At 48.1% G+C, this 25,884-nt stretch overlaps 1 protein-coding gene across 1 annotated transcript in view; it reads left to right on the plus strand.

The window, feature by feature from the left end:
• Window positions 1–3,033: 3,033 nt before the first annotated feature.
• Window positions 3,034–25,884, plus strand: part of LOC139324756 (myosin-7) — a 29,207-nt gene continuing 6,356 nt past the window's right edge. Inside the window, exons 1-18 of the mRNA XM_070954498.1 lie at window positions 3,034–3,151; window positions 4,155–4,278; window positions 6,153–6,289; window positions 7,341–7,596; window positions 8,602–8,844; window positions 10,171–10,347; window positions 11,619–11,764; window positions 11,854–11,944; window positions 14,590–14,979; window positions 17,421–17,547; window positions 18,723–18,841; window positions 19,553–19,749; window positions 20,052–20,235; window positions 20,933–21,098; window positions 21,177–21,301; window positions 22,693–23,001; window positions 23,817–24,020; window positions 24,922–25,047. Coding sequence (XP_070810599.1) covers window positions 3,057–3,151; window positions 4,155–4,278; window positions 6,153–6,289; window positions 7,341–7,596; window positions 8,602–8,844; window positions 10,171–10,347; window positions 11,619–11,764; window positions 11,854–11,944; window positions 14,590–14,979; window positions 17,421–17,547; window positions 18,723–18,841; window positions 19,553–19,749; window positions 20,052–20,235; window positions 20,933–21,098; window positions 21,177–21,301; window positions 22,693–23,001; window positions 23,817–24,020; window positions 24,922–25,047 — 3,216 coding nt within the window. The 5' untranslated portion in view covers window positions 3,034–3,056. The remainder of the gene's footprint in view (window positions 3,152–4,154; window positions 4,279–6,152; window positions 6,290–7,340; window positions 7,597–8,601; window positions 8,845–10,170; window positions 10,348–11,618; window positions 11,765–11,853; window positions 11,945–14,589; window positions 14,980–17,420; window positions 17,548–18,722; window positions 18,842–19,552; window positions 19,750–20,051; window positions 20,236–20,932; window positions 21,099–21,176; window positions 21,302–22,692; window positions 23,002–23,816; window positions 24,021–24,921; window positions 25,048–25,884) is intronic.

Here is a 25,884-nt window from a genome sequence, read left to right on the forward strand (position 1 = left end):
TCCAGGTTGAAGTAAATATGTAATAATAATATGTCTGCTGAATAAAACTCCACATTGGAAACAGGAAAGGCATCCGGCCAGTAAACACTCAGCTCCATTCAGTTGCCCAGACTCCACCCCGCAAGGGGTTATTGGATCATTAAAAGGCAATGATGTAATAATAACTACATGTAATCCTCGGTTTACGACCTCAGTTGAGCCCAAAACTCCCGTTGCTCAGTGAGACAATTATTCAGTGAGTTGGGCCCCCGTTTTTATGGCTTTTCTTGCCACAGGTTGTTAAGTGAAGCACAGCGGTTGTTAAATCAATAACACCGTCATTAAGCAAACCTGACTTCCCCGTTAACTTTGCTTGTCAGAAGGTCGCCAAAAGGGATCACGCGACACCCCCCCCCGGGACACTGCAATGGTCATAAGTATGAAACAGTGGGCAAGTGTCTGAATTTTGATCCCGCGATCCTGGGGAAGCCGCAAAAGTCATAACTGTGAAAAAAACGGTCGTACGTCACTTTTTTTCAGTGCCGTTGTAACTTTGGGACGGTCACTAAATGAACTATTGTAAGTCGAGGACTACCTGTACAGCCATAAGGCACGGCAACCAAGGGTCCTAACAACCTGTTTCAGCGCTAATGAACGTAAAAATGAGCCAGCCGTGTGCTGCGGCTGCCAAAAAAGCCAATGCAATCCAAGGCTGTATCAACAGAGGGATAGTATTAAGTATGAGAAATGCTAGCACTGTCGTATACTAGAGTAGAGTAGAGTAGAGTAGAGTAGAGTAGAGTAGAGGAGAGGAGAGGAGAGGAGAGGAGAGGAGAGGACAGGAGAGGAGAGGAGAGGAGAGGAGAGGAGAGGAGAGGAGAGGAGAGGAGAGGAGTGGAGTGGAATGGAGAGGAGAGGAGAGGAGAGGAGAGGAGAGGAGAGGAGAGGAGAGGAGAGGAGAGGAGAGGAGTGGAGTGGAATGGAGAGTAGAGTAGAGTAGAGTAGAGTAGAGTAGAGTAGAGTAGAGGAGAGGAGAGGAGAGGAGAGGAGAGGACAGGAGAGGACAGGAGAGGAGAGGAGAGGAGAGGAGAGGAGTGGAGTGGAATGGAGAGGAGAGGAGAGGAGAGGAGAGGAGAGGAGAGGAGAGGAGAGGAAAGGAGTAGAAAGGAGAGGAGAGGACAGGAAGAGGACAGGAGAGGACAGGAGAGGAGAGGACAGGAGTAGAGAGGAGTGGAGTGGAGTGGAGTGGAGTGGAATGGAGTGGAGTGGAGAGGAGAGGAGAGGAGAGGACAGGAGAGGAGAGGAGAGGACAGGAGTAGAGACGAGTGGAGTGGAGTGGAGTGGAATGGAGTGAAGAGGAGAGGAGAGGAGAGGAGAGGAGAGGACAGGAGAGGAGAGGAGAGTGGAGAGGAGAGAGGAGAGGAGAGGAGAGGAGAGGAGAGGAGAGGAGAGGAGAGGGGAGTGGAGAGGAGAGAGGAGAGGAGAGGAGAGGAGAGGAGAGGAGAGGAGAGGAGAGGGGAGGAGATGTTCTGACCCAGCTCCCAAAACACGACAAACCCTCTGTAGTTAAATCAACGATTCCTTTAATTAGGAGCCCCGGCAGCCCCGGCAAAAAGTTTCTCTCTCACCGCAGGCTAACAAGTCCGTCCGTCCAGAAGATGAATAGTTGTCTGCCACATCTATTCATCTCCGGCCCCTGCCTTTTATCCCCAGAGCTAGAACTTCGCTATCAGAGGTGGCTCTTCTGTCCCGAGGACCGGCCCATAGATTTCCACTGCTCTCCTCTCCTCTGCCTTCTGTGCATCCATGCGTCAGGCACTGGACCCAGCTGTTCCTCCTCTTCCTCATCAGCCACCTCCAGACCTGGGGGCTGTTGACTCTCCATCTGAGGGCTGACGGACGGCCCAGGCTCCGCCTCCTCCTCTGTCTCTATCTCTCTCTGAAAGCTCCATTCCCTCTTCCCCCTCGGAGCTCTCAGGTTGCCTTGATCCTGGCCCTGATTCTCACGCCTCCTCCTCTGATTCAGCTGCTGGAGGGGGCCGGCGGCTGACAGGCCACAACAGTAGTGTAGTGTAGTGTAGTGTAGTGTAGTATACATCAATGTAGAGTGGAGTGGAGTGGAGTGGAGTGGAACGGAACTGAACGGAACGGAACAGAACAGAACAGAACAGAACAGAATAGAATAGAATACCAGTAGAAAATATGGAATGGAAATGAACAGAACAGAATGGAACGGAACGGAACGGAACAGAACAGAACAGAATAGAATACCGGTAGAAAATATGGAATGGAATGGAACAGAACAGAATGGAACGGAACAGAACAGAACAGAACAGAATAGAATACCGGTAGAAAATATGGAATGGAATGGAATGGAATGGAAACAGAACAGAATGGAACGGAACAGAACAGAACAGAACAGAACAGAACAGAACAGAACAGAACAGAACAGAATACCGGTAGAAAATATGGAATGGAATGGAACAGAACAGAATGGAACAGAACGGAACGGAACAGAACAGAATAGAATAGAATACCGGTAGAAAATATGGAATGGAATGGAATGGAATGGAATGGAATGGAATGGAATGGAATGAAACAGAACGGAACGGAACGGAACGGAACAGAGTAGAGTAGAGTAGAGTAGAGAGTAGAGTAGAGTAGAGTAGAGTAGAGTAGAGTAGAGTAGAGTAGAGTAGAGTAGAATAGAACAGAGGACTGGACTGGACTGGACTAGAATAGAATGGAATGGAATAGAATAATAACTTTATTGTCACTTTTAATATACAGTGATCGGCACACATTAAATTTCATTGCATACAGTTCTCAAAGGGTCACCACTTCCAATATACACTACATAATATAACAGAATAAATAAATAAATACATATAAATACAGAATTATGCATATATTATATGTCTGGTTATACCGAACTGGTAAGCCTTACGGGTGGCATCCTGTTAGAAAATGTCACCTCATCGTCTTCCGATACTTCCTCAATGAGGACTGGCTTCTTACTTTCGCACCTACCGGCTTTTTCTCCATCTTCCACAGGACACATAGACAATGCTTTGGTCATGCACCAACTGCGTTGTAACGGCGTGTTGGAAGGGATCCGTATCTGTCGGAAAGGATTCCCTAACAGGATCCTCTATGGGGATTTCCGGCAAAGGTAGGCCCGAAATTCAGGAATTTGGGGAGGGGCTTTTAAGACTCTTAGAAAAGTCATAAAAAAAAACGATTAAAGAAAAAAAAACACGACGACTTTCGTTTCTATTTGGAAACCATTTCTGGACTTTATGCTCGAGGTGGGAAAAAAAATGTAACTTTGATTTTGGGGTTTACCGATTAGACAGGTTTGCTGTTATAGAAATGGCTACAGGCAGTCCTCGACTTACGACCAGAATTGAGTCCCAAATTGTTTGTTACTAAGTGAGACATTTGTGAAGTGAATTTGGCCCCATTTTACAACCTTCCTTGCCACAGACATTAAGCGAATCCCTGCTGTTGTTAAATTAGGAACACGGTTGTTAAGCGAATCTGGCTTTCTCCCTATTGACTTGGTTTTGTCAGAAGGTCGCAAAAAGGGATCAGGGGGCCCAGGGACACTGCAACGGTCGTAAATGTGAGTCAGTTCTCAAGGGTCTGAATTTTGACCATCTGACTGTGGGGTTGCCACAACAGTCGAAAGTGTGAAAAACGGTCCTAAGTCACTTTTTTCTGTGCCGTTGTAACTTCGAACAATCACTAAATGAACTGTTGTAAGTCGAGGACTAGCTGTATCTAAAAGTGAAAAGTACCAAATATCTTATTTATATTGGCAGAAGATATTTCTAAAAAAGAAAACGTGTTTTCTAAATGAAAAATTCTAAGTCTTTTGGTTTGCCAATTCTTTAAAAGACTTAAACTGTCAAAATTCAATCAAATCTTCAATGCGTCTACAAGTGGTCCTCGACATACGACCAAAACCGAGCCTGGAACTTCCATTATAACCGTCATAAATATCAGTGGCCAAGTGCCCAAATTTTGATCACGTGGCCATGGGGATTCCGTGACGGTCATAAGTGTGAAAAACAGTCGCAAGTCACTTTTTTCAGGGCCGCTGTAACTTTGAACGGTCGCTAAATGAACAGTTGTAAGTTGAACTTGCAGCCCGTCCTTTTTTTCCTTTTGAGGTACCGCATCCTAAACCCGGCGGCCATTCCGGAAGGCCAGTTCATCGACAGCCGGAAGGGGGCCGAGAAACTTCTAAGCTCCCTGGACATCGACCACAGCCAGTACAAATTTGGACACACCAAGGTGAGTGAACAATTGAAAGACTCCACAGCTTGGAAAAGGATGATGGGCTTCATTCAAGGTGCTCCCGTTGGGCTCTAGGAAAAAAACGGCAGCCATTTTAAGAAGAATCTGAGGGAAGAGTGCCGAGAAGAGCAACTAAGATGATTAAGGGGCTGGAGTCTAAAATATACAAAGAACGGTTGCAGGAATTGGGCGAGTGGTGCGATGGCCTAGAGGTGGAGCTCTCGCCTCACAATCAGGAGGCTGTGAGTTCGATCCTAAGTAGAGGCTGATATTTCTCTCTCTGGGCACAATGAGAGTGCCCAGAGAGCACAATGAGTATATATATATCTGCCGAACAAAACTCCTCATTGGCGACAGGAAGGGCATCTGGCCAGTAAACACTCAGCTCCATTCAGTTGCCCAGACTCCACCCCGCAAGGGATTATAGGGTCGTTAAAAGAAAGAAGATGGTTGCAGGAATTGGGTTTTGAGAAGAGATTGGACAGCCATTTTTCTGAAATGGTTTCCTGCCTGAGCAGGGGGTTAGACTAGAAGACCTCCAAGGTCCTTTCTAACTCCATTATTCTGTTATTTCTCCTGCTTGGGTGAGAGGTTGGACTGGAGGACCACCAGCGTCCTTTCCATCTGGTTATTCTGTTCTGTTGTTCCGTTATTCTTTCTATGTAGCTATCCCATCACGCCGAAAGAAAGTCGGGAATCGTATAGGATTTCCTACCGTGGGTAGGGGGTTGAACTAGATCTCTAAGGTCCCTTCCAACCACTAAATGTCTATCGAGATTCTCAATCATCCAGGTCATGGTTGTCCCAAAGGTGCTTTTTCAAGAGGCAACTGGACTTTCTGTGTTTTTCTTTGAAGACGTTTCGCTTCTCATCCAAGAAGCTTTCTTCAGTTCTGACTGAATGGTGGAGGATGGAAGGATATATATTTCTTTGCAGTCATCTGGTCGTTAGTACTCTCTCTGGGAGTCATTGAGGCCACATGGAGGTTTATCTGTGTCCTCTTGAAAAAGCACCTTTCGGACCTATTATTCGATGTTGTATTTCTATGCCAGGGGTATCAAACTCAAAGCCTGTGCTCCCTTTTTGCTGGCAGAGGGCTGCAGGAGACCATCACGGCCAAAAAACAGGGCCCTGGGGGGAGCCGCGCACAACCCTCTCGAGCTCCGTTTTCCCAGGCAGCAGGGCTAGCAAAACAAACTAAAAGCAAAAGAAAAGAAAAGGAGAAACGTTTCCCCCGTTTTCATTTGAGCATCCAAGAAGGGAGAGGAAAGGGGAAAGGGGAAAAGAGGAAAGACCAAAGAAAAAGAAATCGGGAAGATGGGAAGAGAGCAAGGAAGGAAAAAGAAGGAAAGAGGGGAAGGAAGAAGAAAGGAAATGAAGAGGGATTGGGAAAAAGAAGAGAAGGAAGGAAGGAAGGAAGGAGATTGTAATGAGAGGGAGAGAGGGTCTGAGGCAATGGTGGTATTCAGCCGGTTCAGACCGGTTCGGATGAATTGGTAGTGGCGACCTGTGGATGGGCCTGCCCGCTATGCTGTCCTATTCAGCCACGTTTTCTAAGCCGCGCGCATGCATGCAAGCCACACGTGTGAGTGAAACATATGTGCAGAAGGCCACGTGTATGCACAGAAGGTGCACACGCATGTTTTCGGTGCGCGGCGAACCGGTAGTAAAATTATGTGAAACCAACCTCTGGTCTGAGGGAAGTCCTGTCTTAGGACTTGGCCATCACAGGTGCCCCCGACATGAGTGACGTCGAGCTGGCCACGCCCCTCCATCCCCCCCCCCTTTGAGGTCAAACATAACCCTGATGCGGCCCTCAATTAAATCGAGTTTGACACCCCTGTGCTATGTTCGACTCTGTTTCCACCCAGGTGTTCTTTAAGGCTGGTCTCCTGGGACTGCTGGAGGAAATGCGAGACGAGCGTCTCTCCCGGATCATCACTCGCATCCAAGCCCAATCCCGTGGTGTGTTGGCCAGGATAGAATTCAGGAAGATCATGGAACGGAAGTAAGTCCATTGGTGGTCCTCACTTCCTTTCCCTACCAGTTCGCAAAAGTGCCTAAATAGGATAGCATAGAGCCGTGGAGGGTGAGCAGGGCCGCCTGTGATTTCCGCTACCGGTTCGGGTGAATCCAGTGGTGGGATTCAACTGGTGTAACAACCGGTTCGCTGAGCGCGTGCTCCGCCCATGCACAGTGCGTTTGAAAACAGCTCTAAAACTTACCTTCTACTGCAGCCCCAGTGAGTAAAACAGCTGAGATGCGACAATCCGCTCTACCGCGCCTATCAGCTGGGCTTCAAACAAAGGAAATATAGGTCAGAATAGCGCAGGGGCGGATGGGCGGGCCCAGTTGATCATCGGAGCGAACCAGTTCGCTCTCAGCTGATCATAGAATAGGAGCTACTAGTTCACCTGAACAGGTCCAAACCGGCTGAATCCCACCCCTGGGAGAACCGGTATGAACCGGCTGAATACCACCTCTGGTGGTCCTCCTGCTTTGGTTCTTTCCTCTGGAGGAGGTCCTTTTTGGTGGTTAACTCTCTGCAAAGACCTTCTATGACCATTCCTGGGTCCCCTCGCTCATCTTGGTTCAAACATAGACCCACTTCTGTTGTTGTGGACTGGGTTCCTGATTGTGGTGGCCTTGTCCTACGATTTGGAGAACGCAAATGGATGATGGGAAGGTTTGGTCCACCAACTTCTGTCTCCTTCCCAATTATTTAGGGGACACAAGAATAAGGAAGATACTCCTTATTTTGAAGTAGCTTCCAGATTTATTGGAAGAAAGAGATACCTCCAGATTTGAATGTATGAAATAGCTTCTTGTCCACCCAGATCAGACTTCCGTAATGTTTATGGAACAGAGAAGTTCTCGATCTTGAGAATATCTGTAGCTCAGCTTGAATGATTGGGTTCTTGGTATTCTCCAAGCTTGATTGTTTCCTTGCAGATGTCTCCTTACCATGCTAGGTAACATCATCAGCGTGTGGGAAAGCCTATGAAACCGAGGTCCATGATCCTTTGGCCTGATGGTCTTCTCCTCTAATTATTTTGCAGGGAATCCCTGCTGGTGATCCAGTACAACATCCGGGCTTTCATGGTGGTGAAGAACTGGCCGTGGATGAAGTTGTACTTCAAGATCAAACCGCTGTTGAAGAGCGCCGAGTCGGAGAAAGAGTTGTTGGCCCTGAAGGAAGAGTTGGCCAAGCTGAAAGAGGCCTTGGAGAAGACAGAAGCCCGTCGGAAGGAGCTGGAGGAGAAGATGGTCTCCTTAGTGCAGGAGAAGAATGACCTACAATTGCAAGTTCAGACAGTAAGTCACGGAGGGTTCCCCTCGGTGTCTAGGTTGGTCATGTTAAGTGAAGAACAATGTTGACTCCACATGACAATCAAAGCACTAAGCCAGTGGTGGGATCCTTCCGGTTTAACAACCGGTTCGGTGATCGCACGCTGCGTGCACGTGCGCAGTTTGACGAAAAAAACACCTTCCGCGTTAGTGCTAGGGAATTAAAACAGCTGAGGTGCGGCAATCCGTTCTGCCCCACTAATCAGCTGTGAAGATAAGGGTAAGTAAAGCGCAGGGGCGGGCGGGCCCAGCTGATTGTCGGAGTGAACTGGTTCACTTCCAGCTAATCTTCAGAGTTACCAGTTCGCCTGAACCAGTCCGAACCGGTAGAATCCCATTCCTTACTAAGGCAGCGTTTCTCAACTTTAGCAAACTTGAAGATGGGTGGACTTCAGGAATGGGCTTCAAAAATTTTAGCAAGGGGTTCTCTGCCCGGTTGATGGGTGGGTGTGGCCATGGTGGGCATGGCCTAGTCGGCCTCCTGCACCACGGCGGGGGGTGTTTTTGCCCTCCCTGGGCTCCAAAGGCTTTTCTTGAGCCTCCGGGAGGGTGAAAATGGCCTCCACAAGCTCCGGAGGCCCTCTGGAGGCCAGAAACGGCCCAGTTTCCAGCGTTCCTGAACTTCCGGTAGAACCATTTTTTGCCCTCCCTGAGCCTCCACGTGCACCCTACACTTACCTGCATCCAAAACAGACCACGTGGGGACTTCTGGGAGCGGCGGGGCAGGGTGGACGGGGCCAGCCAGGAGTGTGATTTGGCGGTTCTCCAAACTGTACAAAATCTAAGCTAGAGATTCTCCCGAACCCCCTGCGAACCCCCAGCAGCCCACCCCGGTGGACTTCAATTCCCAGAATTCTCCAGCCAGCATAGAATTCTGGGAGTTGAAGTCCGCTCGTCTTAAAGTGGCCACGGTTGAGACACTCCATACTCAGGTGTGAGTCACTTCTTCATCTCACATTCTTCCCTCTTTAGGAGCAAGACAATTTGAACGACGCTGAGGAACGCTGCGACCAGCTGATCAAGAACAAGATCCAGCTGGAGGCCAAAGTGAAAGAGATAACTGAACGGCTTGAAGATGAAGAGGAAATGAATGCCGAACTGACCGCCAAGAAGCGGAAGCTGGAAGATGAATGTTCGGAACTCAAGAAAGATATTGATGACCTGGAGTTGACCTTGGCCAAGGTGGAGAAGGAGAAGCATGCCACGGAGAACAAGGTAAGGATGGATTTGACGTGGCATGGAATCCGAAATCTATTAGGTGGCCAAGGGGATATCAGAAATATTGGTTGGGGGCCATCATTCATGGAAATGTTGATCTTGGTGGGGAAGAGGTGGTGGTGAAGGAGGTGGAAGAGGAAGGGGAGAAGAGGAAGAGGAAGAATGTGGGGCCCTTGCTTATCTCCGAGCTTTATTCTTTTCTTCTAGACGTTTCATGACCCAACTAGTCAACATCATCAGTGCTACAAGGGCGTGGGGTTTGTGGAGAGGAGGAAGAGGTGGAGGAGGAGGAGAGCTATGCGGTCCTTGGTCCTCTCTGAGCTTGGTTGTTTTCCTCCATTCATGACCCAATTAGAGAACATCATCAGTGGTAGAAGAAGAGAGCAAGCTTGCTCTCTTTATAAAGAGAGCAAACGCACCTCCCTTTTAGCACTGCTGTTGTTACCTAGTTGGGTCATGAAACGTCTGCGGGGAAAACAACCAAGCTCAGAGAGGACCAAAGATCCCACAATTAGGAATATCTGCAAATGTGCACACACACACACACTCTCTCTCTCTGTCACATACACACAAATAGCTGCCCTACACAACATCCGGCCATTAGTTCCCTGATACAGTATTATTTATTCCAGCGGATGACAAAACAGGTCCCTTGTGATCTGCCACTTAGACAGATCTTTAAGGCCTTGGATTTAAGCAGCAAAGTAACAAGCTTTCATTCATCCTTAAAGAGTTGGGGATTGTGAGAGACACAATCCACTGATGTGAAACCTCCACAGTTAGAGGTGACCTGGGTAACTAAGTCGCCAGATCTTCAGGTGTCCACCAAGCAGTGGTGGGTTCCTCCCAGTTCGGTCTGGTTCAGCCGAGCCGGTAGCGGTGATGATATGATGTCACCGAACTGGTTCTCCCCCCCCCGCCCTCCCACCCCCCCACCCCCCCATGTTATTCTTACCTTTTATTTGGTCCCACCCCCAATCTATTGCTGCCTCCTGAGTCCCAGCTGATGACTAGAGGGAAAAAGCTGTTTAAACTCTTGCCGCGGGGCTTCAAAGGACTGTCCTACAGCTGATCAGTGTTAAAAGCAAACAAATGAGTCGGGTCGTAAGTGCGAGGACTGGTCGTAAGTGCGAGGACCTTCCAGAAATGACTCTGACCAGCTAGCCACGCCCACCTAGTCACATGACCTCCAAGCCACACCCACAAAATAAGCCACGCCCACAGAACCAGTAGTAAAAAAATTTAGAACCCACCCCTGCCACCAAGGTGTGAATTTTTGACAGCTCCAGGCAGCTGATGTGGTATGTTGTGATATGACCACAGGTGAAGAATCTTACCGAAGAAATGGCTGGTTTGGATGAAATCATCGTCAAGCTAACCAAAGAGAAGAAGGCTCTCCAAGAGGCCCACCAGCAAGCTCTGGATGACCTTCAAGCGGAAGAAGACAAGGTCAACACGTTGACCAAAGCCAAGGTCAAACTGGAACAACAGATGGATGATGTAAGTACACCGACCTTGGGGTGCCAGAAATTGTGCCCGTCCCATGTTTTCCTAGAGAAAATTTCCTGGTGAGAAGATGCTAGAACAGTGATGGTGAACCTTTTCGGCACCGAGTACCCAAACCGGAACGCGCTTCCATGCATGTGCCTGCGTATGCGCTGGAGCACCGGAAACCCAAAGACCAGCTGGCTGGCGCACGCACAGCTGTTTTTTGGGCGGGTTTTTGGCCATTTTTTGGCCCAAAAAACAGCCCAGAAAATGGTCTAGTTTTTTGGGCTGTTTTTCAGGCCATTTTCAGACTGTTTTTTGGGGATGTTTTCAGCCCATTTTTAGGCCGTTTTCCTGGGCTGTTTTTGGCTGTTTTTTGACCCGTTTTCAGGCCGTTTTTCTGGGCCTTTTTCAGGCCGTTTTCCTGAGCTGTTTCCTGGATGTTTTTTGGGATGTTTTCAGGCCATTTTTGGGGCCATTTTCATGCCCTTTTCCTGGGCCGTTTTTGGCCATTTTTTGGCTCGTTTTCAAGCGGTTTTTCTGGGCCATTTTCAGGCCGTTTTCCAGAGCCATTATCAGGCCATTTTTGGGCTGTTTTCAGGCTGTTTTGGGGATGTTTTCTGCCCATTTTTTGAGCCATTTACAGGCTTTTTTCCTGTGCTGTTTTTGGCTGTTTTTTGGGCCATTTTCAGGCCGTTTTTCTGGGCCTTTTTCAGGCCGTTTTCCTGAGCTGTTTCCCAGCTGTTTTTTGGAATGTTTTCAGGCCCTTTTCCTGGGCCGTTTTTGGCCATTTTTCGGCCATTTTCAGGCCATTTTTGGGGCCATTTTCAGGCCGTTTTCCTGGGCCATTTTTGGCCATTTTCTGGGCCATTTTCAGGCCATTTTTCTGGGCTATTTTTGGCCATTTTCTGGGCCATTTTCAAACTGTTTTTCTGGGCTTTTTTTCTGGGCTCGTTTTCAGGCTGTTTTTCTGGGCCATTTTCAGGCCGTTTTCCAGAGCCGTTTCCAGGCCATTTTTTGGGCCGTTTTCAGGCTGTTTTCCGGTGCTCCAGTGCCTGCAAAGACCAGCTGGTGTGCCGGAAACCAGAAGAGTAGCTGGTGACGGTGCGCATGGCCACAGAGAGGGCCCTGAGTGCCACCTCTGGCACATGTGCCATAGGTTCACCATCACGGTGCTAGAACATAGAACGTAGAACAATGGGGCTGGAAGTGACCTCAAAGGACTTCTAGTCCCAATTCCTACAGAATTGACCGAGCTGATTTGGTTTTTCTTGGCCTGACAGCTGGAAGGCTCCTTGGAACAGGAGAAGAAGATCCGCATGGACCTTGAGCGGGCCAAGAGGAAGCTGGAAGGAGACTTGAAGCTGGCCCAAGAAAGCATCATGGATCTGGAGAACGACAGGCAACAACTTGACGAAAAGCTGAAAAAGTAGGTCTAATGCGTAGTTATGGAGGTGTAAGTTGTTGTCCATCTCTTTACTGCTGGATCCCAACCCGGTTCTCCTTCCCGATCCTCAGGAAAGATTTTGAGTTGAACGCCTTGAATGCTAGAATTGAAGATGAGCAGTCCTTGGCCGCCCAGTTACAGAAGAAACTCAAAGAGTTACAGGTACAAAAGTCCAAAAGTCTACATTGGTGTGGTTTCTCTTAAAAAAAAAAAAATCTAGATCAAAATTAGAAAACAGCATTTTTGAATAAGGTCTAGAACAGGCAGGGGTGAAATGCTCCCGGTTTGGACCGGATCACTCGATCCAGTAGCGATGGCAGTGGGTGGTTCGTAGAACCGGTAGCAAAAATCCCTGCCCACCCCCCCACCCCCTATGCCCAGCTGAGCCGCACGATCATCAGAGGCTTTTTTTTTTGTTTACTTTTAAAAGCATTTTTTCTACAACCTCTTCGGCCAAAAAAATGCTTTTAAAAGTAAAAAAAAAAAAGAGCCTCTGATGATGGCGCGACTCAGCTGGGATCGTCAGAGGCTTTTAAAAGCATTTTTTTCTACAGCCTCTTCGGCCGAAAAGGTTGCAGAAAAAATGCTTTTCAAAGTAAAAAAAAAAAAAAAAAGTTGGCCACGCCCACCCAGTCACATTCCCACCACCACCAAGCCACGCCCACAGAACCGGTAGTAACATATTTTACATTTCACCACTGAGAACAGGGGTGTCAACCTCAATTTCATTGAGGGCCACATCGGGGCTGTGGTTGACCTCGGAGGGGGGGTGGGGGGCGTGGCCGACTGGGTGGGCGTGGCCAGTTTGACACCACTCACAGGACATGGCCGACTGGGTGGGTGTGGCCAGATGGGTGGGCGTGGCCATCTTGACGCCACTCCCCCAAACGGCTGGCTTGTTTCCTCTTCCCATTGGGTAGACCAGGACGGCCTCGCGAGCCAGATCCGACCACGTCATGGGCCAGCCCTGGTCTAGGATGTCAAACATGGTATCCATGAGTACCAAAATACTCACTGGTACCACTCTTTGTTTCCACTAATCAATAGCCATAATACAACCACCATAAGGTTCTCATCGGCTGAAGTAGTTGAGAACTTCTAATCTAGTTGGGCTCTAACTGATTCCAAAATTGCGCAGCACTCAAAAGACCGCCCTCGGTGTCAGCGCTGGTGAGCTGAGCTGTTATTTAGCTCAGTTGAGGTGCGGCAATCAGCTCTGCTGCGCGAATCAGCTGAGCTAAAAAAACAAGGGAATATAGAACAGGGAACGGCGGGAGGGCAGAGCCAGCCAGAGGTGGTATTTGCTGGTTCTCGAAACTACTCAAAATTTCCGCTACCGGATGAATACCACCTCTGGTTCTACCTAAATTATTGGTTCTCGAGGATATAATAATAATAATAATAATAATAATAATAATAATAATAATAATAATAATAATAATAATAATAATTATTATTATTATTATTATTATTATTATTATTATTCATTGACATTGCAATACCTGGTTTATTGACATTGCAATACCTGGTGATGCACGAATTGAAGATAAGCAGCAAGAAAAAATCACAAAGTACCGGGACTTGCAAATTGAAGTTGAGCGACTGTGGAAAAAGAAATCGTGTGTTGTCCCGATTGCAATTGGAGCCCTCGGAGCAATACCCAAAGGGCTACCCCGCTATTTAGAAATTCTAAATTTGCCGGACTTGAACATTTTGACTCTACAAAAAACCACCTTACTCGGAACAGCTTACATCCTCCGACGATACCTTAACAGTTCCTAGGTCCTTGGTTAGGACTCGAGCTGCTGAGCTATTAACCAGCCTCAAAGGCTGTGAATCTCACTAAAGATTAACCAATAAATAATAATAATTAATAATAATAAACAGTGTCGACTCGCGGCCCCCAGGGGGAGAGCCTTCTCTGTGGGGGCACCTACCATCTGGAACGAGCTCCCCCCAGAGATACGGAAGATCCCGGACCTGCGCACGTTTCGCCGTGCTCTCAAAACTTTTCTATTTCAGCAAGCTGGCCTGGCCTAACTCCTATCTTTTAAATTTTTTTAAATTTTTTAATTTGTGATTTTATAAATTGGGTGTTTTAATCTGTGTTTCGGCCGAAATATTTAATAATTTTAAGGGATTTTTTTAATATTTGTATTATCTGTATTTTATCTTGGCTGTTCACCGCCCTGAGTCCTTCGGGAGTAGGGCGGTATAGAAATTTGATTAATAATAATAAAATAATAATAATAATTTCTATACCTTCTAAACCCTTCTCCCGAAGGACTCAGGGCGGTGTACAGCCTATTTAAAAACACAGACAAAACAGCAATTAAAATTTAAAATAATTAAATAAATTGGCTCAGATTTAAAACCCCCAAAAATTTAAATACCCCAATTTAAAACTATTTTGTTGATAGTCCGGCCTGGCGGAACAACAGGGTCTTCAGTGCGCAGCGAAACGCCCGGAGGTCGGAGATCTTACGTATTTCCGGGGGCAGTTCGTTCCACAGGGCTGGGGCTCCCACAGAGAAGGCCCTCCCCCTGGGTGTCGCCAGCCGACATAACTTGGCCGATGGCACCCGGAGGAGACCCTCTCTGTGGGAGCGAACTGGTCGGTGGGAGACTATTGGTGGCAGAAGACGGTCTTATATTTTTTGTGTTTCTGATGTCTTTCTCTGGAAGTTCTTAGGATCTTAGGTTTGGGTATGGCCACCTGGAGATGTCAGATTGATTTTGAGTCTAAATTCATTCAGATGAAGTCCACTTTTTTGACCCATTAAACGGCCTCCTTCTCCCTGACCCAGGCCCGGATCGAGGAACTGGAGGAAGAATTAGAAGCGGAGCGCACGGCTCGCGCCAAGGTGGAAAAACAGCGGTCCGAACTTTCGCGAGAACTGGAGGAGATCAGCGAGCGTCTGGAAGAAGCCGGAGGGGCCACTTCGGTGCAGATCGAGATGAACAAGAAGCGGGAGGCTGAGTTCCAGAAGATGCGGCGCGACCTGGAAGAGTCCACGCTGCAGCACGAGGCCACGGCGGCCACCCTGCGCAAGAAGCACGCGGATTCCGTGGCCGAGCTGGGCGAGCAGATCGACAACCTGCAGCGGGTGAAGCAGAAGCTGGAGAAGGAGAAGAGCGAGCTGAAGCTAGAAGTAGACGACATGGCCTCCAACATGGAGCAGCTCACGAAAGCCAAGGTCCGACATTAATGAAGGCGGGGTGGGACACCCCCCCCATTGGAGCTGTCCCTTAGAAGTGGGTGGGGGGAAATGCAGATTTGTGGACAAGGTTGGGCTTTAGGGATGGCTCAGGAGACATAGTAATAATTAATTTGGAAAGGGGGAAGGGCCCAAAAGATGAGGAGAACATGAATCGTTCCTACATCTGAACCGGATCTGCTCCTCAATGTTTTGGTTCTTAAAGATCTGAACTTTTACTCAACTTTCCTCCTGTTTTCTTTTTCTTTGAACCTGTCATTCCATGCTCCTTTATTATTTTTTTTTATATGTCATCATGGCATATCATGATCATAACTACCGTCATCCTCAGCCAGCACAGCCATGTTTGGGAGGATGATAGGAGTTGTTGTTTGATGTATGTCAAGACAAAATGACTTGTTTCTCCAGCTGTCTGTCTGTCCATCCATCCATCCACCCACCCACCCACTCACCTATCCATCCATCCATCCATCGTCTTATCCATCCATCCATCTTTCCATCCTTCTATCTATCCATCGATCCATCGATCGATCCATCGATCCATCCTTCTTTCCTTCCATCCAACCAACCATTTATCCATCCTCATCCATCCTCTCATCCATCCATCTTTCCATCCTTCTATCTACCCATCCATCCCTTTTTCCACCCATCCTTCTTTCCTTCTTTCCATCCATCAAACCATTCATCCATCCATCCATTCATTCATCCATCCTCATCCATCCATCCTCTCATCCATCCATCTTTCCATCCTTCTATCTATCCATCCATCCCTTCTTCCATCCATCCATCCTTCTTTCCTTCCATCCATCCATCCATCCATCCATCCATATATCCAACCATTTATCCATCCTCATCCATCCATCCTCTCATCCATCCATCTTTCCATCCTTCTATCTACCCATCCATCCCTTTTTCCACCCATCCTTCTTTCCTTCTTTCCATCCATCAAATCATTCATCCATCCATCCATTCATTCATCCATTTCATTTCAGTTCATTTCATTTATTCGAATTTCTATACCGCCCTTCTCCTTTCGGACTCAGGGCGGTGAACAGCCAGATAAAAAACATCTATACAAACATCACAGTTAAAATAAAGTTAAAATAATTTATAAATTTGGCTCATAATTTAAAACTTGTCAATTAAAATAAATATTTAAAATTTAAAAATTTTTTAAAACTAACCCTAAAATCAGGACAGACCGGCTAGCTGAAAAAAATGAGTTTTTAGGGCCCGACGAAAAATCCGGAGGTCGGAGATCACTCGTATCTCTGGGGGTAGATTGTTCCATAGGGTAGGTGCCACCACAGAGAAGGCTCTCCTCCTGGGGGTCGTCAGCCGGCATTGTCTGGCCGATGGCACCCTGAGGAGGCCCACTCTGTGGGAGCGAACCGGCCGGTGGGAGGCTATTGGTGGCAGAAGGCGGTCCCGTAAGTACCCTGGCCCTAAGCCATGGAGCGCTTTAAAGGTGATCACCAACACCTTGAAGCGCACCCGGAAGTCCACCGGAAGCCAATGCAGCTCGCGCAGGAGAGGAGTCACATGGGAGCGCCCCGTCGCTCCCATAATCCCCCGCGCAGCCGCATTCTGCACCAGTTGGAGCCTCCGGGTGCACCCCAAGGGGAGCCCCATGTAGAGAGCGTTACAATAGTCCAGACGAGAAGTGACGAGTGCTTGAGTGACCGTGCGTAGGGAGTCCCGGTCCAGAAAGGGGCGCAACTGGCGTATCAGGCGAACCTGACAAAAAGCCCCCCTGGCCACGGCTGTCATATGCCCTTCTAAGGACAGCCGCGCATCCAGGAGGACACCCAAGTTGCGGGCCCTCATCCATCCATCCTCATCCATCCATCCTCTCATCCATCCATCTTTCCATCCTTCTATCTACCCATCCATCCCTTTTTCCATCCATCCATCCTTCTTTCCTTCCATCCATCCATCAAACCATTCATCCATCCATCCATTCATTCATCCATCCTCATCCATCCATCCTCTCATCCATCCATCTTTCCATCCTTCTATCTACCCATCCATCCCTTTTTCCATCCATCCATCCATCCTTCTTTCCTTCCATCCACCCATCCATCCATCAAACCATTCATCCATCCTCATCCATCCATCTTCTCATCTATCCATCTTTCCATCCTTCTATCTACCCATCCATCTCTTTTTCCATCCATCCATCCTTCTTTCCTTCCTTCCTTCCTTCCATCCATCCATCCAACCATTCATCCATCCTCATCCATCCATCCTCTCATCCATCCATCTTTCCATCCTTTTATCTATCCATCCATCCATTCTTCCATCCATCCCTTCTTCCTTCCAATCTTCCTTCCTTCCTTCCACCCACCCACCCACCCATCCTTTATTTAAATCTATTTCTCTAGTTTTTTTCACCATGTCTTCTCCTTCTGGAACTCTAGGCCAACCTGGAGAAGATGTGTCGGACTTTTGAAGACCAAATGAATGAGCACCGGGCCAAGTCCGAAGAGTCTCAACGCATGGTCCACGACCTCACCTCGCAACGAGCCAAGCTCCAGACCGAGAACGGTAAGCAATGGGAGAACTCTACACGCTTATCCTTAAGAACTCCAATTGTTCTCTTGGTCTTCTTTTTCCAAAATTGTCCACTTTCACCAACAAATTGTCGCAATCTTTCTTGGAGATACTAAACCTGAGGAATAATCTGTCAGAATACAGATAATTCCCAATTTACAACCAGTTGTTCGGCAACCATTCAAAGTTCTGACAGATCTACCTGGAGGACACCAACAACCTGGGTTTGAAGTTCTAATGGCCGCCACCCCCCTGTGGTCACATGGCCACATGGACCCTCAACAACCATGGTCCATTTGCGGTCATTTTCACTATCCTACAATCAGGTGACCATGTTTTATGACAATTTCCCCCCAAACTCGGCAATTCACTTTCAAATTTTGGTGAAACCGTCCCCATACGAAACCATCAATTCACTTAATAACCGTGATGTTCACTTAATGACTCAGATTCACTTAATGACCAGTGTTTTTCATAACAACCACCAGCGATCTGACCTCCCTGTTTTACGACCATTACGAGTTTCCACCATGATAGATTATAGATTACAGATTATCAGAGTTGGAAGGGACCTTGTAGGTCATCTAGTCCAATCCCCCCCCCCCCGCCCAAGCAGGAGATCCTACATCATTTCGGACAGATGGCAGCCCAGTCTCTTCTTGAAAGCTTCCAGTGATGAAGCTCCCACAACTTCCGAAGGCAACTTCTGTTCCATTGATTGATGGTTCTCACTGTCAGAAAATGTCTCCTTATTTCCAGGTTGAATCTCTCCTTGATCAGTTTCCATCCATTATTCCTTGTCTGGCCTTAGGGTGATTTGGAGAATAGATGGACCCCCTCCTCTCTGTGGCAGCCCCTCAAATATTGGAAGATGGCTATCCTGTCTCCCCTGGTCCTTCTCTTCACTAGACTAGCCATGCCCAGTTCCTGCAACCGTTCATTGTATGTTTTAGCCTCCAGGCCTTTAATCATCTTAGTTGCTCTTCTCTGCACTCTTTCTAGAGTCTCAACATCTTTTTTTATAGTGTGGGGACCAATGATAGGCAGGCTCCATTATGGTCCTAACATGAGGACTACCTGTAACCAATTGTCCACCGCCAAGCGAGCCTTCTGGTGAGACCTTCGTCCTTCATTCTCCCTTGCCTATGTTTTTTTTTTTTTAATTCCAGGCGAATTGTCCCGCCAGTTGGATGAGAAGGAAGCTTTGATCAGCCAGCTGACACGGGGAAAGTTGACCTACACCCAACAGCTAGAAGATCTGAAGAGGCAACTTGAAGAAGAAGCGAAGGCATGAGACACATGGAGGCTGAGGGTCACGAGGGACAAATTGAGAGAGATGGATGTTGTGGCCTGCCAGTGGAGCTGGCAGCAGATTTGGACAGTGAGGAGGTTGGGAAGGAACATGGGACAGTCCTGGAGTCTGGGGAAGGCTCTGATGAGGGCTCTGCGTCGGAGGCAGAAATGCCGTACGCCAGTTATCAGCTGCCTTCGGAGTGAGACATCAGTGAGGCAGATGAACAGCTGGAGCCGGTTCCCAGTGTGCGCAGAGTTTCCAGACAAAGGGAACAGCTTAAAGAACAAGGGTCGACTAGGGAGTAAGGCCACAGACGAAGGGAACAGCTTAAAGAACAAGGGTCGACTAGGGAGTAAGGTGGACAATGAATGGCCCCTCTCAGAGGGAATAAAAGAGGAGCGACAGGGGAGTGGAGTTTGCAGGAGACAACTAGTTCACTTAATTGGTTCATGGCTCCTTGCCAAGTTTTGAAGATATCGACCTGGCAGCTCTCCAAGCCAGATAAGGTCTGTGACTGTAAATTCTCCCTTGAAAGACTTTGCTGGATGTGAATGAGAGGAATTCACAGTAGCTTAATAAAAAGGGATTTTTTGTCGGGACAAGGCATCTGCTTCACGCTCTTGGGAAGCCTAGGTCAGAACAATGGAGCTAGCTAGGCCAAGAACGAGACACTGACAGTGCATCTCCGTTCTTCTCCACCTCTAGGCCAAGAATGCTTTGGCCCACGCGCTCCAGTCGGCCCGCCACGACTGTGATCTTCTGAGGGAACAGTACGAAGAAGAAACAGAGGCCAAAGCTGAGCTCCAGCGCTCGCTCTCCAAGGCCAACTCAGAGGTGGCCCAGTGGAGAACCAAGTATGAAACCGATGCCATCCAGAGAACAGAGGAACTGGAGGAGGCCAAGTGAGTGACTCCGTCATCTTCATCCATGTCCCCAGAGAAGATCCATCACCTGAGTGGTTTTTCTCCTCATCCCGGTTTTCCTCCTCGTCCCTCTCCAATTCATTGTGTCCCTCTACATCCAAGATGGCTCCCTTCCACCCCATCCTGACCTCCTCACTTTCACTTTCACTTTCCCTCAGAAACTGGTTAGCTTTGAGTTGAGCCATAAATGTCCTACCTTCCAGTTTAGCCTGGGTGTCCCATCATCTTCATGGCATTGGGATGGGGGCCGACTGACATTGGGACGTCTTCTCACCTATCAGGAAGAAGCTGGCTCAGCGGCTTCAGGATGCCGAAGAAGCGGTGGAGGCGGTGAACGCCAAGTGTTCCTCGCTGGAGAAGACCAAACACCGCCTACAGAACGAGATTGAAGATCTCATGGTGGATGTGGAGCGCTCAAACGCGGCTGCAGCTGCCCTGGATAAGAAGCAAAGGAACTTTGACAAAGTATGTTGGGGAACATGGGAGAAACAGAGCAGAGGATTATGGGTGGGGGGAAATCTTACGATGAGGACAATCCGACTCTTCGGGGGGTGGGGGAATAAGGGACCACAGGTAGTCCTCGACACACGATCATAATTGATGCCTGTTCCTAAGTGAGACATTTGTGATGTGAGTTTTGGCCCCATTTTACCACCTTTCTTGCCACAGTCGTTAAGGGAATCACTGCAGTTGTTAAGTGAGTGACATGGTTGTTAAGTGAATGTGGTTTCCCCATTGACTTTGCTTGTCGGAAGGTTGCAAAAGGGGATCACATGACCTCAGGACACTGCAACCATCATAAATACGAGTCAGTTGCCAAGCGTCCGAATGTTGAATATGGGACCGTGTGGATAATGCAACAGTCATGTGAAAAATGGTCGTCACTTTTTTCCCAAGCTGTTGTAACTTTGAACGGTCACTAAACGAATGGTTGTAAGTTGAGTACTACCTGTATACAGGTGGTGCTCAACTTACAAATGATCGCTTAACAACTGTTCAAAGTTACAACTTTCTTCTTCTTCTTCTTCTTCTTCTTCTTCTTCTTCTTCTTCTTCTTCTTCTTCTTCTTCTTCTTCTTCTTCTTCTTCTTCTTCTTCTTCTCCTCCTCCTCCTCCTCCTCCTCCTTCTCCTTCTGCTCCTCCTCCTCCTCCCTCCACCCCAGATCTTGTCAGAGTGGAAGCAAAAGTTTGAGGAGTCCCAAACTGAACTGGAGTCATCTCAGAAAGAGGCCAGGTCCCTCAGTACAGAGCTCTTCAAATTGAAGAATGCCTATGAGGAATCTCTGGAACATCTGGAGACCATCAAGAGGGAGAACAAGAACTTGCAAGGTGGGTCCATCCCCTTCACGTTGAGAGCCTCCTTATTTCTAGGCATTGCTTCCAACATTTTCTTGTCTTTTCGTACAGAGGAGATTTCGGATCTCACCGAGCAGCTCGGAACCACTGGCAAGACCATCAATGAGCTTGAGAAGACGCGGAAGGGGCTGGAGGCTGAGAAGTTGGAGCTGCAGGCGGCTCTTGAGGAAGCTGAGGTGAGAAGTCCTCCGGGCTGTGAAAAACCAGCAACCTCAACTCAAGTTCTCCACCATTTTGTTTTCAGTTGAGTTCTTCCCGGGCTTCAGGAGGACCTTCGGAATGTCGGTGAAGAACTCAAAATGGTGGCCAAAGCAACATTGTGCTTTCTAGACTCCATTTCTTCTCATCTTCAAAAGTATGAGGCGGGTGTCAGGGCTCCGATGAATGCCCTAATTAACTCATGAGCCTCGAGCCAAGTTTCAAAAGAAATCCAGTTATTTATTAGGAGCAACATGTCGGCAGCTTCTCAAGTGTAGTCAACTCTGCCGCACATAATTTACGGCTCAACTATGACCGTTTCCCCCTTCTCTCAGGCTGTGTCATAAATCACATTCTCCAACAAGGCACTTTCATGGGCTGTAGAAACCATGCCTCACAAACTGGCTCTGGTAATCTGAGATCCAACCTTGAAGGAAGGTATGCGTGGAATGTGGCAGCTGAATTGCTCTGTCAGTTCTCCCCTCTTTCTGACCATGGCAACTCAAGAGCAGACTAGAAATGCTTTGCGAGTTGACAGAGGGTTGGACTAGAAGACCTCCAAGGTCCCTTCCAGCTCTATTCTGATTGATCGATAGTCAAGGACTGGAAGCTTAGCAGGGATGAAACAATTGTGTTTATGGTTATTAAGAAATTTACCACACCATAGATAGCTCCATCTATGGGGAGTGAGTTCCATTCATTGGGTACAGGCAGTCCTCGACTTACGGCGAAAATTAAGCCCCAAATTTTTGTTGCTGAGCGAGTCCGTTGTTAAGTGAGTTTTGCCCCATTTTACGACCTTTCTTGCCGCGGTTGTTAAGTTGAATCCCTGCAAGTTGTTAAGTTAGTAACACAATTATTAAGTGAACCTGGCTTCCCCATTGACATTTGCTCGTCGGAAGGTCGCTAAAGGGAGATCACGTGACCCCGGGACACTGCAACTGTCGTAAATACGAGTCAGTTGCGGAGTGTCCAAATTTTGACTACGTGAACGTGGGGAAGGTGCAACGGTCATAAGTGTGAAAAACGGTCCCAAGTCACTTTTTCCAGTGCCATTGTAACTTGGAACGGTCACTAAATGAACTGTTGTAAGTGGAGGACCAGCTGTATTTTAGTTTCTTCACTGGAAATACGAGTAGTAATATTTGCGGGCATCAGAAACCTTGAGAATTTGGTCTCAAGTGCAGACAAAATGGCCGCTGTGATAGAATTGTCTTCTCACAAAATGGCGGCCACGATGATCCAGAAGTGATGGAGCTTTCTGGAGGCCACAAGTTGGTGTCTGAGATCCTGTTGGTATCACGGTCACCACGTTGGCTACCCAGGATCTAAGGATTCTCTCTCGTCCAACCTTTCCCCGAACCTCCAGGCTTCTCTCGAACACGAGGAAGGCAAGATCCTCCGAGCTCAGCTGGAGTTCAACCAGATCAAGGCCGAAATGGAGCGCAAGTTGGCCGAGAAGGACGAAGAGATGGAGCAGGCCAAGCGGAATCACCTCAGGACGGTGGACTCGCTCCAAGCTTCCTTGGATGCCGAGACCCGCAGCCGCAACGAGGCCTTGAGGGTCAAGAAGAAGATGGAGGGCGACCTCAACGAGATGGAGATTCAACTCAGCCATGCCAACCGCATAGCAGTCGAAGCTCAGAAGCAAGTGAAATCTTTGCAAGGCTACCTGAAGGTACGGCCTGGATGTTGATCTGGTGGAGGACCTTCCTTCCTTCCTTCCTTCCTTCCTTCCTTCCTTCCTTCCTTCCACTTCCTCTCCTTCCCTCCTCCCTCCCTTACTTCTTTTCCTTCCTCCTTCCTGCCTTCCTCCCTCCCTCCCTTCTTGCCTTCCTTCCTTCTTTCCTTCCTCTCTTTCCCTCCTCACTTCTTTCCTTCCTTCCTCCTTCCTTCCTGCCTCCCTCCCTTCTTCCCTCCTCCGTTCTTTCCTTACTCCCTTCCTGTCTTCCTCCCTCCCTTTCTTTTCTTCCTTCCATTTTCCTTCCTTTTTTCTTCCCTCCCTCCCTCCCATACTTTTTTCCTCTTTCCCTCCATCTCTCTCCCTTCTTTCCTTCCTCCCTCCCTCCCTTTCCTCCCTTTCTTCCTTGCATCACACAAGGATTCTTTGTCTATTTCCTGCCTTCCTCAGTTCTTTCCTTCCTTTCCTTCCTTCCTCATCTTCTCCTTCCTTCCTTCCTTCCTCTCTTCCTCTCCCCTCTTCTCCTTCCTTCCTTCGTCCCTACTTTCCTCCCTCTCCCTCCCATCCACTCTCCCACCCTCCCCTTCTTCCTTCCTTCCACTCTCCCTTCTTTCTTTTCCTTCCATCTTCCTTCCTTTCTTTTTTCCTTCCTTCCTCCTTTCCTTCTCATGCTCTTTTCCTTCCTTCTTTCTTTCCTCCCTCCCTCCCACCCATCCATCCAATCATCCATCCGTCTGTCCGTCCGTCTCCAGCATGGTTCCAGTTCAGCTTTCCCCCTTTGCTCGTTCCACCTCTCCTTCTCTTCTTCCTAGGACACTCACATACAGCTGGACGACGCGATCCGAGCCAACGAGGACCTGAAGGAAAACATCGCCATCGTGGAGCGAAGGAACAACCTGCTCCAGGCTGAGCTGGAGGAGTTGCGAGCCGTGGTGGAGCAGACGGAAAGGGCCCGGAAACTGGCGGAACAGGAACTCATCGAAACCAGTGAAAGAGTCCAGCTCCTTCACACCCAGGTAAGGACGATCTGACAGCACGGAAACAGACGTTCTCCAAGCTCCTCCGGGGTTGGGAGGAGCCAAGAGAGATGCCCTCCTGGTCCTGCTTCCGTGAAATTATTTCCACTATGTCACGTTCCAGAAATTAAAGACTCTGTTGATCTCTTCTCTTCTCTTCTCTTCTCTTCTCTTCTCTTCTCTTCTCTTCTCTTCTCTTCTCTTCTCTTCTCTTCTCTTCTCTTCTCTTCTCCTCACCTTTCCCTTCCCCTCCCTTCCTCTCCTCTCCTCTCCCCTTTCTTAACGTCTTCCTTTCTTTTTCTCTCTTCTCTTCTCTTTTCTTCTCCCCTCCTCTTCTCTCCTCTCCCTTCTCTTCTCTTCTCTTCTCTTCTCTTCTCTTCTCTTCTCTTCTCCTCACCTTTCCCTTCCCCTCCCTTCCTCTCCTCTCCCCTTTCTTAACGTCTTCCTTTCTTTTTCTCTCTTCTCTTCTCTTTTCTTCTCCCCTCCTCTCCTTAACTTCTTCCTTCCTTTTTCTCTTCTTTTCTTCTTCTCTTTTCCTCTCCTCTCCCCTCCCCTCTCCTCTCCTCTCCTCTCCCTTTTCTTAATTTCTTCCTTTCTTTTTCTCTCTTCTCTTCTCTTCCCTCCTCTCCCTTTCCTTCTCTCCTCTTCCTTTCTTTTTTCTCTTCTCTTCTCCTCTTCCCTCCTCTCCCTTTTCTTAACTTCTTCCTCTTTTTTCTCTCTTCTCTTCTCCTTTCCTCTCCCCTCCTCTCCTACCTCTATCTCTATCTCTACCTCTCCTTCTTTTTTTGTTTCCTTCCTTCTCTCTTTCCTTCCTTCCTCCTTTCTTTCTCCCTTCCCTTCCTCCTCCTCTCCTTCCTTTCTTCCTTCTTTCCTTCCTCCCTTCCTCCTCTCCTCCCCGCAGAATACCAGTCTTATCAACCAGAAAAAGAAGATGGAGTCCGACCTCTCCCAGCTGCAGACAGAGATGGAAGATACCATTCAGGAATGCAGAAATGCTGAAGAGAAGGCTAAGAAAGCTATCACAGACGTGAGTGACACTTTTAGCGCATCTACTTTTCCAAGCAAGCACTAATTCCAATGAAGAGCTATTTAGAAAGCATCGGTTTTGGGGCTGCAACTATCTACAGTAAGTGACCAGCAGATGGCAGCAAAGGGGAATTTTCTGTCTCTCTTTACTGCCATCTTCTGGCCACTTCGATCCTTGCAGACCCAACCTGGTATCGGATAACAGAAAACAGGAGTGGTTAATTTGGAACAGATTGCCTTCATTGTGCACAGGGGTTTATTATTACTAAATTAATGTCATGCTATCTTTGACGGCTATTATTAACTCGGAAAGGATCATAGGATCGTGTTTTGAGATCAACTCACACGGCAGCCCTTTCTTTAACGTCCAAGAATAGTTTATGAGTTATAGATGAACCTGAGATAAAATCTTTGCTTTCTTTATGAAAAAAACAAGAGCTAAAAAAATGGCATTCACTGAGGAAAGGTGTATAGGTTCTGGTCTCCCTCTTCCACGCATACCCCCCAGAAGTGGGCTTCATATTCTGTCACCACCGGTTCGCCCAGCACCGGAAATGTGAGTGGTGCGGCGTCAAACAACACAGGAATTTGTTCGCTCACGTGTGCCGTCTGGACATGCATGCAGTGTCAAACAACACGGGAATTCACTCGTGTGTGCTGTCCACACGACAGCGATATAGGATGGGATTGCGCCCGGGCAGGTCGCTACTACCGGTTCACCTGAACTGGTCCGAACCGCCTGAATACCACCTCTGATACCCTCCAGCACACCTCTCTTCCTTACACCCATAAAGCTGATTTCAGAAGACCCTGTGATGAAGGACGAGGACAAAAGTTA

This window comes from Pituophis catenifer, unplaced genomic scaffold (assembly GCF_029215685.1).
Source record: "Pituophis catenifer annectens isolate HBS135680 unplaced genomic scaffold, rPitCat1.0.hap2 SCAF_15, whole genome shotgun sequence".
Classification (NCBI taxonomy): Eukaryota; Metazoa; Chordata; class Lepidosauria; order Squamata; family Colubridae; genus Pituophis; species Pituophis catenifer.